Source organism: Delphinus delphis, chromosome 1 (assembly GCF_949987515.2).
Source record: "Delphinus delphis chromosome 1, mDelDel1.2, whole genome shotgun sequence".
NCBI lineage: Eukaryota > Metazoa > Chordata > Mammalia > Artiodactyla > Delphinidae > Delphinus > Delphinus delphis.
This window is the reverse complement of record NC_082683.1, coordinates 141,492,367-141,508,162: the sequence shown is the minus strand read 5'-3', so window position 1 is coordinate 141,508,162 and position 15,796 is coordinate 141,492,367. Positions and strand designations below refer to the sequence as shown.

Genomic DNA, 15,796 nt, shown 5'->3' with positions numbered 1-15,796 from the left:
AAAGTGATGAAGGAGAAAAACCTGCAACCAAGATTATTCTACCCAGCAAGGATCTCATTCAGATTTGATGGAGAAATTAAAACCTTTACAGACAAGCAAAAGCTGAGAGAGTTCAGCACCACCAAACCAGCCTTAAAACAAATGCTAAAGGAACTTTTCTAGGCAAGAAACACAAGAGAAGGAAAAGGCCTACAATAACGAACTCAAAAAAATTAAGAAAATGGAAACAGGAACATACATATCGATAATTACCTTAAATGTAAATGGACTAAATGCTCCCGCCAAAAGACACAGATTGGCTGAATGGATACAAAACAAGACCCATATATTTGCTGTCTACAAGAGACCTACTTCAGACCTAGAGACACATACAGACTGAAAGTAAGGGGATGGAAAAAGATATTTCATGCAAATGGAAACCAAAAGAAAGCTGGAGTAGCAATTCTCGTATCAGACAAAACAGACTTTAAAATAAGGACTATTATAAGAGACAAAGAAGGACACTACATAATGATCAAGGGATTGATCCAAGAAGAAGCTATAACAATTGTAAATATTTATGCATCTAACATAGGAGCACCGCAATACATAAGGCAAATACTAACAGCCATAAAACAGGAAATCGACAGTAACACATTCATAGTAAGGGACTTTGACGCCCCACCTTCACCAATGGACAGATCATCCAAAATGAAAATAAATAAGGAAACACAAGCTTTACATGATACATTAAACAAGATGGACTTAATTGATATTTATAGGACATTCCATCCAAAAACAACAGAACACACATTTTTCTCAATTGCTCATGGAACATTCTCCAGGATAGATCATATCTAGGGTCACAGGTCAAGCCTCGGTAAATTTAAGAAAATTGAAATTGTATAAGTATCTTTTCCGACCACAACGCTATGAGATTAGATATCAATTACAGGAAAAGATCTGTAAAAAATACAAACACATGGAGGCTAAACAATACACTACTTAATAACGAAGTGATTACTGAAAAAATCAAAGAGGAAATGTAAAATACCTAGAAACAAATGATAACACAGACATGACGACCCAAAACCTATGGAATGCAGCAAAAGCAGTTCTAAGAGGGAAGTTTATAGCAATACAATCCTACCTTAAGAAACAGGAAACATCTCGAATAAACAACCTAACCTTGCACCTAAAACAATTAGAGAAAGAAGAACAAAAAAACCCTAAAGCTACCAGAAGGAAAGAAATCATAAAAATCAGATCAGAAATAAATGAAAAAGAAATGAAGGAAACGATAGCAAAGATCAATAAAACTAAAAGCTGGTTCTTTGAGAAGATAAACAAAATTGATAAACCATTAGCCAGACTCATCAAGGAAAAAAAAGGAGAAGATTCAAATCAATAGAATTAGAAATGAAAAAGGAGAAGTAACAACTGACACTGCAGAAATACAAAAGGTCATGAGAGATTACTACAAGCAACTCTATTCCAATAAAATGGACAACCTGGAAGAAATGGACAAATTCTTAGAAATGCACAACCTGCCAAGACTGAATCAGGAAGAAATAGAAAATATGAACAGACAAATCACAAGCACTGAAATTGAAACTGTGATTAAAAATCTTCCAACAAACAAAAGCCCAGGACCAGATGGCTTCACAAGCGAATTCTATCAAACATTTAGAGAAGAGCTAACACCTATCCTTCTCAAACTCTTCCAAAATAGCAGAGGGAGGAACACTCCCAAACTCACTCTATGAGGCCACCATCACCTTGATACCAAAACCAGCCAAGGATGTCACAAAGAAAGAAAACTACAGGCCAATATCACTGATGAACATAGATGCAAAAATCCTCAACAAAATACTAGCAAACAGAATCCAACAGCACATTAAAAGGATCATACCCCATGATCAAGTGGGGTTTATTCCAGGAATGCAAGGATTCTTCAATATATGCAAATCAATCAATGTGATACACTGCATTAACAAACTGAAGGAGAAAAACCATATGATCAACTCAATAGATGCAGAGAAAGCTTTCAACAAAATTCAACACCCATTTATGATAAAAACCCTGCAGAAAGTAGGCATAGAGGGTACTTTCCTCAACATAATAAAGTCCATATATAACAATCCCACAGCCAACATCATCCTCAATGATGAAAAACTGAAAGCATTTCCACTAAGATCAGGAACAAGACAAGGCTGCCCACTCTCACCACTCTTATTCAACATAGTTTTGGAAGTTTTAGCCACAGCAATCAGAGAAGAAAAGGAAATAAAAGGAATCCAAATTGGAAAAGAAGAAGTAAAGCTGTCACTGTTTGCAGATGACATGATACTATACATAGAGAATCCTAAAGATGCTACCAGAAAACTACTAGAGTTAATCAATGAATTTGGTAAAGTAGCAGGATACAAAATTAATGCATTCCTATACACTAATGATGAAAAATCTGAAAGTGAAATCAAGAAAACACTCCCATTTACCATTGCAACAAAAAGAATAAAATATCTAGGAATAAACCTACCTAAGGAGACAAAAGACCTGTATGCAGAAAATTATAAGACACTGATGAAAGAAATTAAAGATGATACAAATAGATGGAGACATATACCATGTTCTTGGATTGGAAGAATCAACATTGTGAAAATGACTCTACTACCCAAAGCAATCTATAGATTCAATGCAATCCCTATCAAACTACCAATGGCATTTTTCACAGAACTAGAACAAAAAATTTCGCAATTTGTATGGAAACACAAAAGACCCCGAATAGCCAAAGCAATCTTGAGAACAAAAAAAGGAACTGGAGGAATCAGGCTCCCTGACTTCAGACTATACTACAAAGCTACAGTTATCAAGACGGTATGGTACTGGCACAAAAACAGAAAGATAGATCAATGGAACAGGATAGAAAGCCCAGAGATAAACCCATGCACATATGGACACCTTATCTTTGATAAAGGTGGCAGGAATGTACAGTGGAGAAAGGACAGCCTCTTCAATAAGTGGTGCTGGGAAAACTGGACAGCTACATGTAAAAGTATGAGATTAGATCACTCCCTAACACCATACACAAAAATAAGCTCAAAATGGATTAAAGACCTAAATATAAGGCCAGAAACTATCAAACTCTTAGAGGAAAACATAGGCAGAACACTCTATGACATAAATCACAGCAAGATTCTTTCTGACCCACCTCCTAGAGTAATGGAAATAAAAACAAAAATAAACAAATGGGACCTAATGAAACTTCAAAGCTTTTGCACAGCAAAGGAAACCACAAACAAGACCAAAAGACAACCCTCAGAATGGGAGAAAATATTTGCAAATGAAGCAACCGACAAAGGATTAATCTCCAAAATTTACAAGCAGCTCATGCAGCTCAATAACAATAAAACAAACAACCCAATCCAAAAATGGGCAGAAGACCTAAATAGACATTTCTCCAAAGAAGATATACAGACTGCCAACAAACACATGAAAGAATGCTCAACATCATTAATCATTAGAGAAATGCAAATCAAAACTACAATGAGATATCATCTCACACCAGTCAGAATGGCCATGATCAAAAAATCTAGAAACAATAAATGCTGGAGAGGGTGTGGAGAAAAGGGAACCCTCTTGCACTGCTGGTGGGAATGTGAATTGGTTCAGCCACTATGGAGAACAGTATGGAGGTTCCTTAAAAAACTACAAATAGAACTACCATATGACCCAGCAATCCCACTACTGGGCATGTACCCTGAGAAAACCGAAATTCCAAAAGAGTCATGTACCAAAATGTTCATTGCAGCTCTATTTACAATAGCCCGGAGATGGAAACAACCTAAGTGCCCATCATCGCATGAATGGATAAAGAAGATGTGGCACATATATACAATGGAATATTACTCAGCCATAAAAAGAAACGAAATTGCGCTATTTGTAATGAGGTGGATAGACCTAGAGTCTGTCATACACAGTGAAGTAAGTCAGAAAGAAAAAGACAAATACCGTATGCTAACACATATATATGGAATTTAAGAAAAAAAAATGTCATGAAGAACCTAGGGGTAAGGCAGGAATAAAGACGCAGACCTCCTAGAGAACGGACTTGAGGTTATGGGGAGGGGGAAGGGTGAGCTGTGACGGGGCGAGAGAGAGTCATGGACATATACACACTAACAAACGTAGTAAGATAGATAGCTAGTGGGAAGCAGCCACATGGCACAGGGATATTGGCTCGGTGCTTTGTGACAGCCTGGCGGGGTGGGATAGGGAGGGTGGGAGGGAGGGAGACGCAAGAGGGAAGAGATATGGGAACATATGTATATGTATAACTGATTCACTTTGTTATAAAGCAGAAACTAACACACCACTGTAAAGCAATTATACCCCAATAAAGATGTTAAAAAAAAAAAAAAAGAAAACACTCCCATTTACCATTGCAACAAAAAGAATAAAATATCTAGGAATAAACCTACCTAAGGAGACAAAAGACCTGTATGCAGAAAATTATAAGACACTGATGAAAGAAATTAAAGATGATACAGATAGATGGAGAGATATACCATGTTCCTGGATTGGAAGAATCAACATTGTGAAAATGACTATACTACCCAAAGCAATCTACAGATTCAATGCAATCCCTATCAAACTACCAATGGCATTTTTCACAGAACTAGAACAAAAAATTTCACTATTTGTATGGAAACACAAAAGACCCCGAATAGCCAAAGCAATCTTGAGAACGAAAAACGGAGCTGGAGGTATCAGGCTCCCTGACTTCAGACTATACTACAAAGCTACAGTCATCAAGACAGTATGCTACTGGCACGAAAACAGAAAGATAGATCAATGGAACAGGAGAGAAAGCCCAGAGATAAACCCACACACATATGGTCACCTTATCTTTGATAAAGGAGGCAGGAATGTACAGTGGAGAAAGGACAGCCTCTTCAATAAGTGGTGCTGGGAAAACTGGACAGCTACATGTAAAAGTATGAAATTAGATCACTCCCTAACACCATACACAAAAATAAACTCAAAATGGATTAAAGACCTAAATGTAAGGCCAGAAACTATCAAACTCTTAGAGGAAAACATAGGCAGAACACTCTATGACATAAATCACAGCAAGATCCTTTTTGACCCACTTCCTAGAGAAATGGAAATAAAAGCAAAAATAAACAAATGGGACCTAATGAAACTTAAAAGCTTTTGCACAGCAAAGGAAACCATAAACAAGACGAAAAGACAACCCTCAGAATGGGAGAAAATATTTGCAAATGAAGCAACTGACAAAGGATTAATCTCCAAAATTTATAAGCAGCTCATGCAGCTCAATACCAAAAAAACAAACAACCCAATCCAAAAATGGGCAGAAGATCTAAATAGACATTTCTCCAAACAAGATATACAGACTGCCAACAAACACATGAAAGAATGCTCAACATCATTAATCATTAGAGAAATGCAAATCAAAACTGCAATGAGATATCATCTCACACCAGTCAGAATGGCCATGATCAAAAAATCTAGAAACAATAAATGCTGGAGAGGGTGTGGAGAAAAGGGAACCCTCTTGCACTGCTGGTGGGAATGTGAATTGGTACAGCCACTATGGAGAACAGTATGGAGGTTCCTTAAAAAAACTACAAATAAAACTACCATATGACCTGCAATCCCACTACTGGGCATATACCCTGAGAAAACCATAATTCAAAAAGAGTCATGTACCAAAATGTTCATTTCAGCTCTATTTACAATAGCCAGGAGCTGGTAACAACCTAAATGTCCATCATCGGATGAATGGATAAAGAAGAAGTGGCACATGTATAAAATGGAATATTACTCTGCCATAAAAAGAAACAAAATTGAGCTATTTGTAATGAGGTGGATAGACCTAGAGTCTATCATACAGAGTGAAGTAAGTCAGAAAGAGAAAGACAAATACCATATGCTAACACATATATATGGAATTTAAGAAAAAAAATGTCATGAAGAACCTGGGGTTAAGACAGGAACAAAGATACAGACCTACTAGAGAATGGACTTGAGGATATGGGGAGCGGGAGGGGTAAGCTGTGACAAAGTGAGAGAGTGGCATGGACATATATACACTACCAAACGTAAAATAGATAGCTAGTGGGAAGCAGCCGCATAGCACAGGGAGATCAGCTCGGTGCTTTGTGACCGCCTGGAGGGGTGGGATAGGGAAGGTGGGAGGGAGGGAGATGCAAGAGGGAAGAGACATGGGAACATATGCATATGTATAACTGATTCACTTTGTTATAAAGCAGAAACTAACACACTATTGTAAAGCAATTATACTCCAATAAAGATGTAAAAAAAAATGCTTGTGTACATAATGATTTATTATTTATAAAAGCCCCGTAGAACAGACACAGCAGGTACTACTCATACTTCATATGAAGCAGCTAAAAGTCAGTTTAAGTGCTCAAGAGCACGTAACTAAAGTCTGGAACTACCACTAAAACACTAGTTCTTTGATTACCTACACCAGTGTTTTTTCCCCCCCACCCTGTGACCATAATAATCTAGAATAATAGCTTTCTACTTTTTTGGTAACATTTCCAGTCATCCTACAATGACCTTTTTCAAATATCCCTGTAGTTTAGCAGGCAGTCATGCTCGCATACCCAGGTGGTTGACCTCAGTGTGGACACGAACTCAGTTTTCCGTGGATGTGGGACAGTGGCCCTCCATTGCTAATTGGTGGTGGGAAGAGCTCTAGATTTTTTTTCACTCCAGGGAAGTGACTCATCTTTTCAGAGTAAAAAGATGGAAATTTTTATAAGTATTTTATATTTGATCTATCTTTGCAAGATTGATATCTTCCTGGTCCAAAAGAACTTCAGTAGATTCTGGAGACACAAATACACAAATACCCTTCAGGATGGAAAGTACCTCAGAACAACTCTAGACATATGGGAACTGCATTGTGCCCTACATATATTACTCCATTTTCTCCTACGTTCTTAAAAGCTGGCACCATTGGAAACAAGAGAACTCGCTGCATCAGCCCACACGATTCTCCAACATGCATTACAGGTGTGGTGAGGGTGAGTCCAATCTTCACCGCCTTGAGGCAGCCAAAACTGTGTCGATCTGTCTGGCACCCTTCATTACTAGTAAGTTGGCTTAGTTTTCCCCATCTTTCCTTTTTAATAAAAGTATTCTCAGTTATATAGTTTGAAAAGTATCCTTCTGTGATAACTAGGGCAGGAAATTTTGTCACTAAAAAAATTTACACACACACATGCACAGTTTTTTTTCACACACACAGCAAAAACAAGCATGAATGAAAGTATAAAGCTCTTAGGACCCTCTCATTGAAAAGGGCTATACACCGGAACGGTAAATGATTGTCCAATTCTGATGCTGGAGAAGGTCAAGAAAAATGTGTTACAGATATGTGGTTTTAGCATGCTTCATCATATTAAGATGCCACATAGGTAATTATTATGGCCTAAATATTTGTCTATAGTTAACCAAATTTGCAAGAAAAGGTGACAGAAATGAGTCTTAAAACATCCAGATGCAATTTGGTTTTAAACATGCTCTGCCGTGTTAAAAAAAGAAACTAAATGGCCTGTTAATATGGACATCTGACATGAGACATGTGAGGCCTGCATAGCAGTTAGTAATAAGGCCTGGTCATATTAGGCAGAAAAGTGAAGGTCATTTGAAATAATAATTTCTTTGAAATGTGTTATGCTCCAGCCATACCGAAATTCTTTCATTTCCTTACAACATGTACTTTCTCACCTCCAGACTACTTCACATACGCTTTTCCCAATCCAGAAAAGTCATTTTCTCTCTCTTCACCTAACTTCTACTATACCTTCAGGTCTGTGCTTCCATGTCACTTCCTTTAGGAATTCCAGAAGGATTCCTGTTATTAGTTATTCATGTTGTATATTCCCAGAGTAATCTTCATTGTTCCTATCAGAGCCCTTAAAGTTATTATAAATTATTTTTCTGCTAGACATAAGCTCAGTTCAAGGATTATTTTGATTTCCCAGTGCCTACTGACAGGGAGTAGTACACAATGGGCATTCAATAAATGGTGATAAGTGCTCAGAAAAAAATATTAAAATAGATTTGGAGATAAACTGAATTGAAAGTATAAATGTTACGATTTAGAATTATTATTGGTCTTTATCTCAAGCTCAGGGCTATACACCTTAACCTTATCTTCCTTCTCAGTTTCAAGTGCCAGATTTTCATATTAAGGTTTAAGAATGAACTCTCTGATTGAATTCTCTGAGTTATAGAAATTATCCATCTCTCTTGAGGTGGTAGGGTAAGAAAAAACTAATCTGCACCTACCCTCAATGTTAAAATTCATCTACAGAACACCATAACGGTGGAAGGAAAACTGGAATTATTCACTGATAACAGGAATGTGTAAGTTGAAAATCTAAAAAAACTTCAAACTATTAGAATTAATAAAGAAATTCTGTAAGTTCACTGGATCTATAAAAAACACTTGTATTTCCATGTAAATACAACATTAGCTTTTTAGTTTCTAGTGAAACATTAGTTTAACATTAGTTTCATGATTGTAAATAGATTGGAAGATTCAATATTACTATCATGTCATCTCTCCTCTAATCCATCTACAGAATAATTTCAGTATTAATAAAAATCCCAGCATTTGTGTGTGTGTGTGTATATTGACAAATTGATTTCAAAACCTACATGGAAGTGCAGAGGCCTAAGAAAAGCCAAGACAATCTTGAAGAAGAAAAAGTTGGAGGATTCACACTACCATATATAAAGACACATTTCAAAGCTATAGACATTAAGAAAGATTGGTACTGGGGCAAAGACTAATAGACCAATAGAAAAGAAAAGAAACCAAGCCACACATATATGGTTGCCTGATATTTAGCAAAGGTACCATTGCCATTCGGCGAGGACATGAGGGTTATCAGTAGACTAGATAAATAGTTTGTGGTACACTGTATCAGATAATGAGATACTACAAGGCAATGTAGAAGTGTGGAATTCTGCTACTCACAATAACATGAATGAATCTCGCAGACAAAATGTTGAATGCAGGCATCTACATGAGGGTCAAGAACAGGAAACCTGATCTTTGGTAATAGAAGACAAATATTGGTTAGTTTTGTGGAGTTTATTGACTGGAAGGGACATGAACAACTCTTCTAGGGTACTTATAATGTGTATTTTTATCTGTATGATGGTTTCATGGTTTCATGTAAAAATCCATCAGGCTGAACAATTAAAATGTATGCACTTTATATATGCTATGTCTCAGTTTAAAAAAGGAGTCAAACATTAAGAGAAGCTTGCAAAAAAAAAAAAAAACTTTTAAGGAGTTTTACGAAGAGGAGAATGACCAACAGAGATGGGGATGGGGGAGGGGACCTGAAGAATCCATTTGATTCAGCACCAAAGAGGCCCTTGATGAGACCTTTCCATAAAGTGGAAAACCTGCGTCCAGTTTTCAATGATTCAAGCTGTGAATGGAAGAAAGAACTACAAAAAGTTATGGTACATTAATCCTTGCTATCCAAGCAGGGAAAGAAAGAGGATGGCAGCTCGAAAGGGTTGTAGGGTAAGAGAAGAGTGTTTCATTCTGAATAAAAATGAGGCTTTGTATTATTCCTTAACATCCATAAAAACTATTTCTAGTCCATATAAATCTAACTGGATCTCAAGTGTTAAATTCAGCAAAGAAATTTTTCTCCTCTGCTTTTTTGATCAGAAGAAAAAGTGTACACTTCCAACGGAGTTTGGAAAATTACATACCAAAATTTGAATTATTCAACTTTTTATTAAAAATTGCCCACCTATAAAAGAGTTTGCTTAAATACATCTAAGTATGGGAGAGTTTACAAAATTAATTACTCTGAAAATGCACACCAAAATATAGCCCTTAACTCAATAATTATTTTATCTTCTCTCTGTCAATTCATGTGAAGTGTGCAGGCTGATAATTGCTGAGTGATAACTACACTTTTTACTGTTCCATGAATGTTCAATACTGTTACATATATTTTGGTATTTTTTCCCTCCAAGTCCCTCTTTTCTGTAAACTTACAGTGATAAAAAGAGGAGATGAGTTACTTTTATTACAGATTCTACCTTATTTGAAACACACTAAGTTCATAAGATTTTCATAAAAAGTCCAAGGCTTTTCATAGAGTTTTATACTTTACTAGCAACATCAGCAATACTCATGCACAAAAGTATGTCTGCCCCCTCCCAGAAGAATATATAAACAGTAAATGACTTACTATAATGTGCTGATAAGGATCTATAAATGACATGTTGATTTCAATTACAGGAAATCTCTTCACACTTCAAAAGTCTTCTCTGGCACTCTAGCTTCTTTAAAACCTACAAAATAAACAATCCTTATTGTTAAGCCTTCTCTTGGATGTATTCCCAAGATTTAGATGATAATGGGTGTGAACCTTAGGAAGTAAAACTCTACCCAAGGGGACCAGTTAGATTGAGCTCCTTAATTGTTTATATGCATGGGTATACTCACATAATTTAGGAAAGGATAAACATATTCTGATAGTACTTCTTAATTTCCATATTTCTTTGTTCAAATTTATTCTGTGAGTAATTATTGGGAAACTCCAGGATTTTTTTTTTTGCATTTGCCAAGTATTTCATGAGAAATATATTGAAATTACAGAAAATTAAAATTGTTTTTGTACTATTTATAATTAAAAAACCACATGCCACTGTTTGTTTTCTTAACTGGATCAGTATTACACAAATTCACAATAAAAAAGGAACATTTTTCACTTTAGCTATTTGTTAAGAATTTTAAAAACATATTCATGTTAAATTTCAATTTTAATGCTGATGTTTTAAAAGAAATGTTTGTTCATTCTGAAGTACCAGTTTAACTTGAAAGCAGCTAAATATTAAACAATTAGAAACAGTGCTGTACAAAATGATGGAAACAAGCAAAAAGTGGAACTAGAGAATAACCTGAGACCTGATCTCTGGAAAGGAGCTAACTATAGAAGGTGAGGCGGAATGAATTTAGAATATAGTGTTCCAGGCGGGCAATTTGAGGAACTGAGAGAAGACAAGTGGCTGGTGAATGGTGAGCAAGAGTGAAAATGGCTTATGATGAGTTTGGAAATAATAGTCATGGACAGATCATGTAGAGCCTTGTAGGCAACTGTTCACTAGATATAGCTCACCTATTCTCCAGGACACAGCTTAAATGTCACCTTGACAGAGAAGCCTTCCATGACCTTCAGAATACGTTTGGTCTGCCTGTTACTGGTTCCATTTATACCTTGTACTTCTCTTTCAAGCCTTTCATTCCACTTATACAATGTCTGCCTTTCCTGAGACAATTAAAGATGCATAAGGTTGGTGACCACATTTATCTTGTTCAAAGAGTTATCCATCCCTACTGCCTAGCGCTATGCCTAAAAATATAGTAGGTTCAGGATAAATATTTGTTGGATAGATGGGTGGATGGATGGATGGATATTACATTATGTCAGGTTTATGTATGAAGGAAATTCACAGACTAGCACCGACACTCTCTTTTGATGTCTCTCTTTTTCATTCCTAACTATCCTTAACGTCAAAGGATGTTAAATATCACTCTCTAATTAAAAAAAAAAAAAGCAGAATAAGTGAAATTCCAGAAGGTGTAAGACTAGTACTCAAAATGTTTAGAGGAAGTTTGTTACTGGCGCCCAAAGTTTGGTGTCAGCAACTTTATTTCCTCTTCTCATTTCCATTCATAACCCCTGTGTTTACCACCCAACTATTCACCACTACTACTGTCACTACCATATCCTGCATCAAGACCTGGATAGAGGCTCTCTATATATTAAAGCCAAAAGCGGGAAGCATGTGTACAACAGCTAACTGCCCAGGTCTATTAGGTTAGAAACTACAAGGCAAACAGATATTTAAAAACATCGCTCATGGCACTTTATCCTAGAGCAACATCCTTTTGTTCTTTAAGTCCATTCAGGGGTATCTCTTTTCCTACCTTACTAAACTTAAAAATAAAAACAAGAATGGAAAATAACTGAGCTGATACAGGGTCTGAACATTGTAAGGGAAGACTCCATAGAACGAGCAGAGGAAAGTCACTAAAACAAACAAACAGCAACAGTAAACTTCCCAGAGAAAGGATCAGAATCCATGAGTTGCTATAATATATAATCTAAAATACCCAGTTTTCAGCAACAACAACCACTAGAAACAAAAAAGAAAAACAGGAAATTGTGACCTCATGAGCCACACACAGGGAAAAAAGCAGTCAATAATAACTATCTCTGAAGGACCCCAGATTATGAACTTAAGAAATATTTCACAGCATCTGTTATACGTTCACAGAACTAAAGGAAAGCATGAATTAAAGGAAAGTATGTTGCAATAACATATCAAATAGAAAATAGCAATAAAGAAATACAGACATTAGAAAAAATAACCAAATGGAAAATCTGGAGTTAAAACATAACTGAGGACTTCTCTGGTGGCACAGTGGTTAAGAATCTGCCTGCCAATGCAGGAGACACAGGTTCGAGCCTTGGTTGGGGAAGATCCCACATGCCGCGGAGCAACTAAGTCAATGCACCACAACTGCTGAGCCTGTGCTCTAGAGCCCACGAGACACAACTACTGAGCCCGTGTACTACAACTACCGAAGCCCATGCACCTAGAGCCCGTGCTCTGCAACAAGAGAAGCCACTCCAATGAGAAGCCCGCGCACCGCAATGAAGAGTAGCCCCCGCTGGCCTCAACTAGAGAAAGCTCACACGCAGCAACGAAGACCCAACACAGCCAAAAAATAATAATAATAATTAATTAATTTTAAAAATAACTGAAAAATTTATTAGAGAGGATAAACAGATGTGAGCTTGTAGAAGAATCAGTGAATTGAAAGGTGCCTCAATAGAGATTATTCAATCTGAAGAACAGAAAAATAAAATTAAAATAATGAAGAAAAATGAACAAAGCCTCGAAGACTGGGGACAACATCAACTACACTAATGTATATGCAAGTGGAATCTCAGAGGGGAGAGAAAAAAAGGAAAGAAAAAATATTTGAAGAAATAATGGCTGAAAATTTCCCAAATTTGATTAAAAACATGTTGAAAAGCTCAACCAGTTCCAAGTGGGAAAAATACAAAGAGATCCAAACCTAGACATATTCTATCTGTTGAGTTCTATCTGTTGAGTATCCAAGACAAAAATAAAATCTTGGAAGTTACAGAAGAAAAAAGGTTCATCATGTACAAGGTAACCAAAATAAGATTAATAGATGACTTCTCATCAATGGAGCTTGAAGGCAACTGGACGACATATTCAAAGTGCTGAAAGAATAAAACTGTCAACCAAGGATACTATATCCAATAAAATTATCCTTCAAGAAAAGAAGAAAAAAAAAGACATTCCCACATCAATACAGACTGAGATAATTTTTTTTGCTAGGAGATATGCATTACAAGAAATAGTGGAAAACATTCAGGTTGAAAGGAAGTGACACCAGATAGTAACTCAAATCCACACAAAGAAATAGAGAGCACTGATACAGGTAAGTATATAGAAAATTTTAAATGATGGTATAAATACATATATTTTTTCTCTTCTCTTAACTGATTTAGAAGTCAATTACATAAAATAATAATAAAATTGTGTTGTTGGACTTAAAGATGCAATATATATGAAAATAATAGTACAAAAGAGGGGAAGAAATTGGGGCTATAACAGAGTAAGGAAAGAACACAAGATGGTAATTGAATCCATAGGAAGAAAGAAATTGTAAATAAATACATCAATATAAAATATTTTATAAATACAATTTTTCTCTTTTCTTCTTAATCTTCTTCAAAAGAAAAGGAATATGTAAAGCAATAAATTACAATACTATATTGTTGGGTTTACAACATATATAGAATTAATATATATGATAATAGCACAAAGGAGTGGGGAGGGATTGGAACTATGTTAGAGCAAAGTTTCTATATTTTACTGGAATTATTATTTGCATAAAGTAGATTGTAATAAATTAAGGTGCACCTAGAAATAATTCCTAGAGTAACCACTAGGAAAATCACTCAAAAATATAGTTAAAACATCAACAAAGGAACTAAAATGGTCTGCTAGAAGATACCAACTTAACGCAAGGAACAGAGGAACAAAAAAAGAAATGAGACATATAGAAAACAGAAAGCAAAATGGCAGAGGGAAATCCAACCATAACTATAATATAGTAGTCCCTTCTTATCTGCTGTTTCCCTTTCCAAAGTTTCAGTTACCTGTGGTCAACTGAAGTCCAAAAATATTAAGTGGAAAATTCCAGAAATAATTCGTAAGTTTAAAATTTTGCACTGTTCTGAGCAACATGATGAAATCTCATAATATCCTGCTCCATCCCACCCGAAACATGAATCATCCCTTTGTCCAAAGTATTCTACCCATTAGCCACTTAGTAGCCATCCTGGTTATAAAACTGACTGTTGCAGTATCTCAGTGTTTGAATTCAAGTAACCCTTATTTCACTTAATAATGGTCCCAAAGCACAAGAGCAGTGATGCTGGCAATTCGGATATGCCAAAGAGAAACTGTAAAGTGCTTCCTATAAATGAAAAGGTGAATGTTCTCAACTTAAGGAAAGAAAAAAAAAATTGTATGCTGAGGGTGCTAAGATCTACAGTAGGAAGGAACCTTTTATCTGTGAAACTGTGAAGAAGAAAAAAGAAATCCGTGCTAGTTTTGCTGTCACACCTCAAACTGCAAACGTTACTGCTACAGTGCAGATAGGTGCTTAGCTAAGGTGGAAAAGGTATTAAATTTGTACCATAAAATACTTTGAGAGAGACCAAATTCATATAACTTTCATTACATATATTGCTATAATTGTTCTGTTTTATTATTAATTAGTGTTGGTAAACTCTTACTGTGCCTAATTTATAAATTAAACTTTATCATAGGTATGAATAAGAAAAAACATAATATATGTAGGATACAGCATACCTGAGATTTCAGGCATCCACCAGGAGTCTTTGGAACATAACCACTGCAGATAACTATAATATTAAATGTGAATGAATTTTACCCTCCAATCAAAAGGCAGAAGTTGTCAGGCTTGATAAAATCTAACATACAGAAGACTAATAAAATCCAAATAAGGTTTGTAGTTTAGTTAATATCATTCTACCAATGTCAGTTTCCTGGTTTTGATAATGAACTATGGCCAGTCAAGATATTATATTTGGGAAATCTGGGTAAAGAATATACGGAAGTTTTTTTGCAATTTTTCTTTGATGTGGACCATTTTTTTAAAGTCTTTATTAAATTTGTTACAATATTGCTTCTGTTTTGTGTTTTGGTTTTTTGGCTGGGAGGCATGTGGGATCTCAGCTCACTGACCAGAGGTCAAACCCACACCCCCCACATTGGAAGGCAAAGTCTTAACCACTGGACCGCCAGGGAAGTTCCATATTTTTGCAATTTCTTACCTTAAGTTATTTCAAAATAAAAAATTAGTTTAAAAGTCCAATACACAAGGATAGATGTAATTTATATGTACAATTTTCATTCCAAAGTTATGTTCAAAAGAAGTAACAAAGGAGTCATATGGGAAAATTATTGGGTAAGGTTCACTTTCTTCAGAATAAAATCATTGGTCATTATTGCCAGACAGTGATGACATTTTCAGTCCCAGTTACAAATAGGCACCCATTCATCCTTTTTCCCCCTAAACTGTTAATAGTAACAGTAGGTATTTTAGGTTCTGTGAAATTAAGGCATTTCTGTCCACCTAGCC

The 15,796-nt window shown here is 35.8% G+C and overlaps 1 protein-coding gene across 3 annotated transcripts in view; it reads right to left on the bottom strand.

The window, feature by feature from the left end:
- PLA2G4A (phospholipase A2 group IVA) overlaps nt 1–15,796 on the bottom strand; it is a 160,629-nt gene that overhangs the window by 126,456 nt on the left and 18,377 nt on the right. For all 3 annotated transcript variants that reach the window (XM_060009905.1, XM_060009917.1, XM_060009910.1), the window contains exon 2: nt 10,269–10,371. In XM_060009905.1, coding sequence (XP_059865888.1) covers nt 10,269–10,301 — 33 coding nt within the window. In that variant the 5' untranslated portion in view covers nt 10,302–10,371. The remainder of the gene's footprint in view (nt 1–10,268; nt 10,372–15,796) is intronic.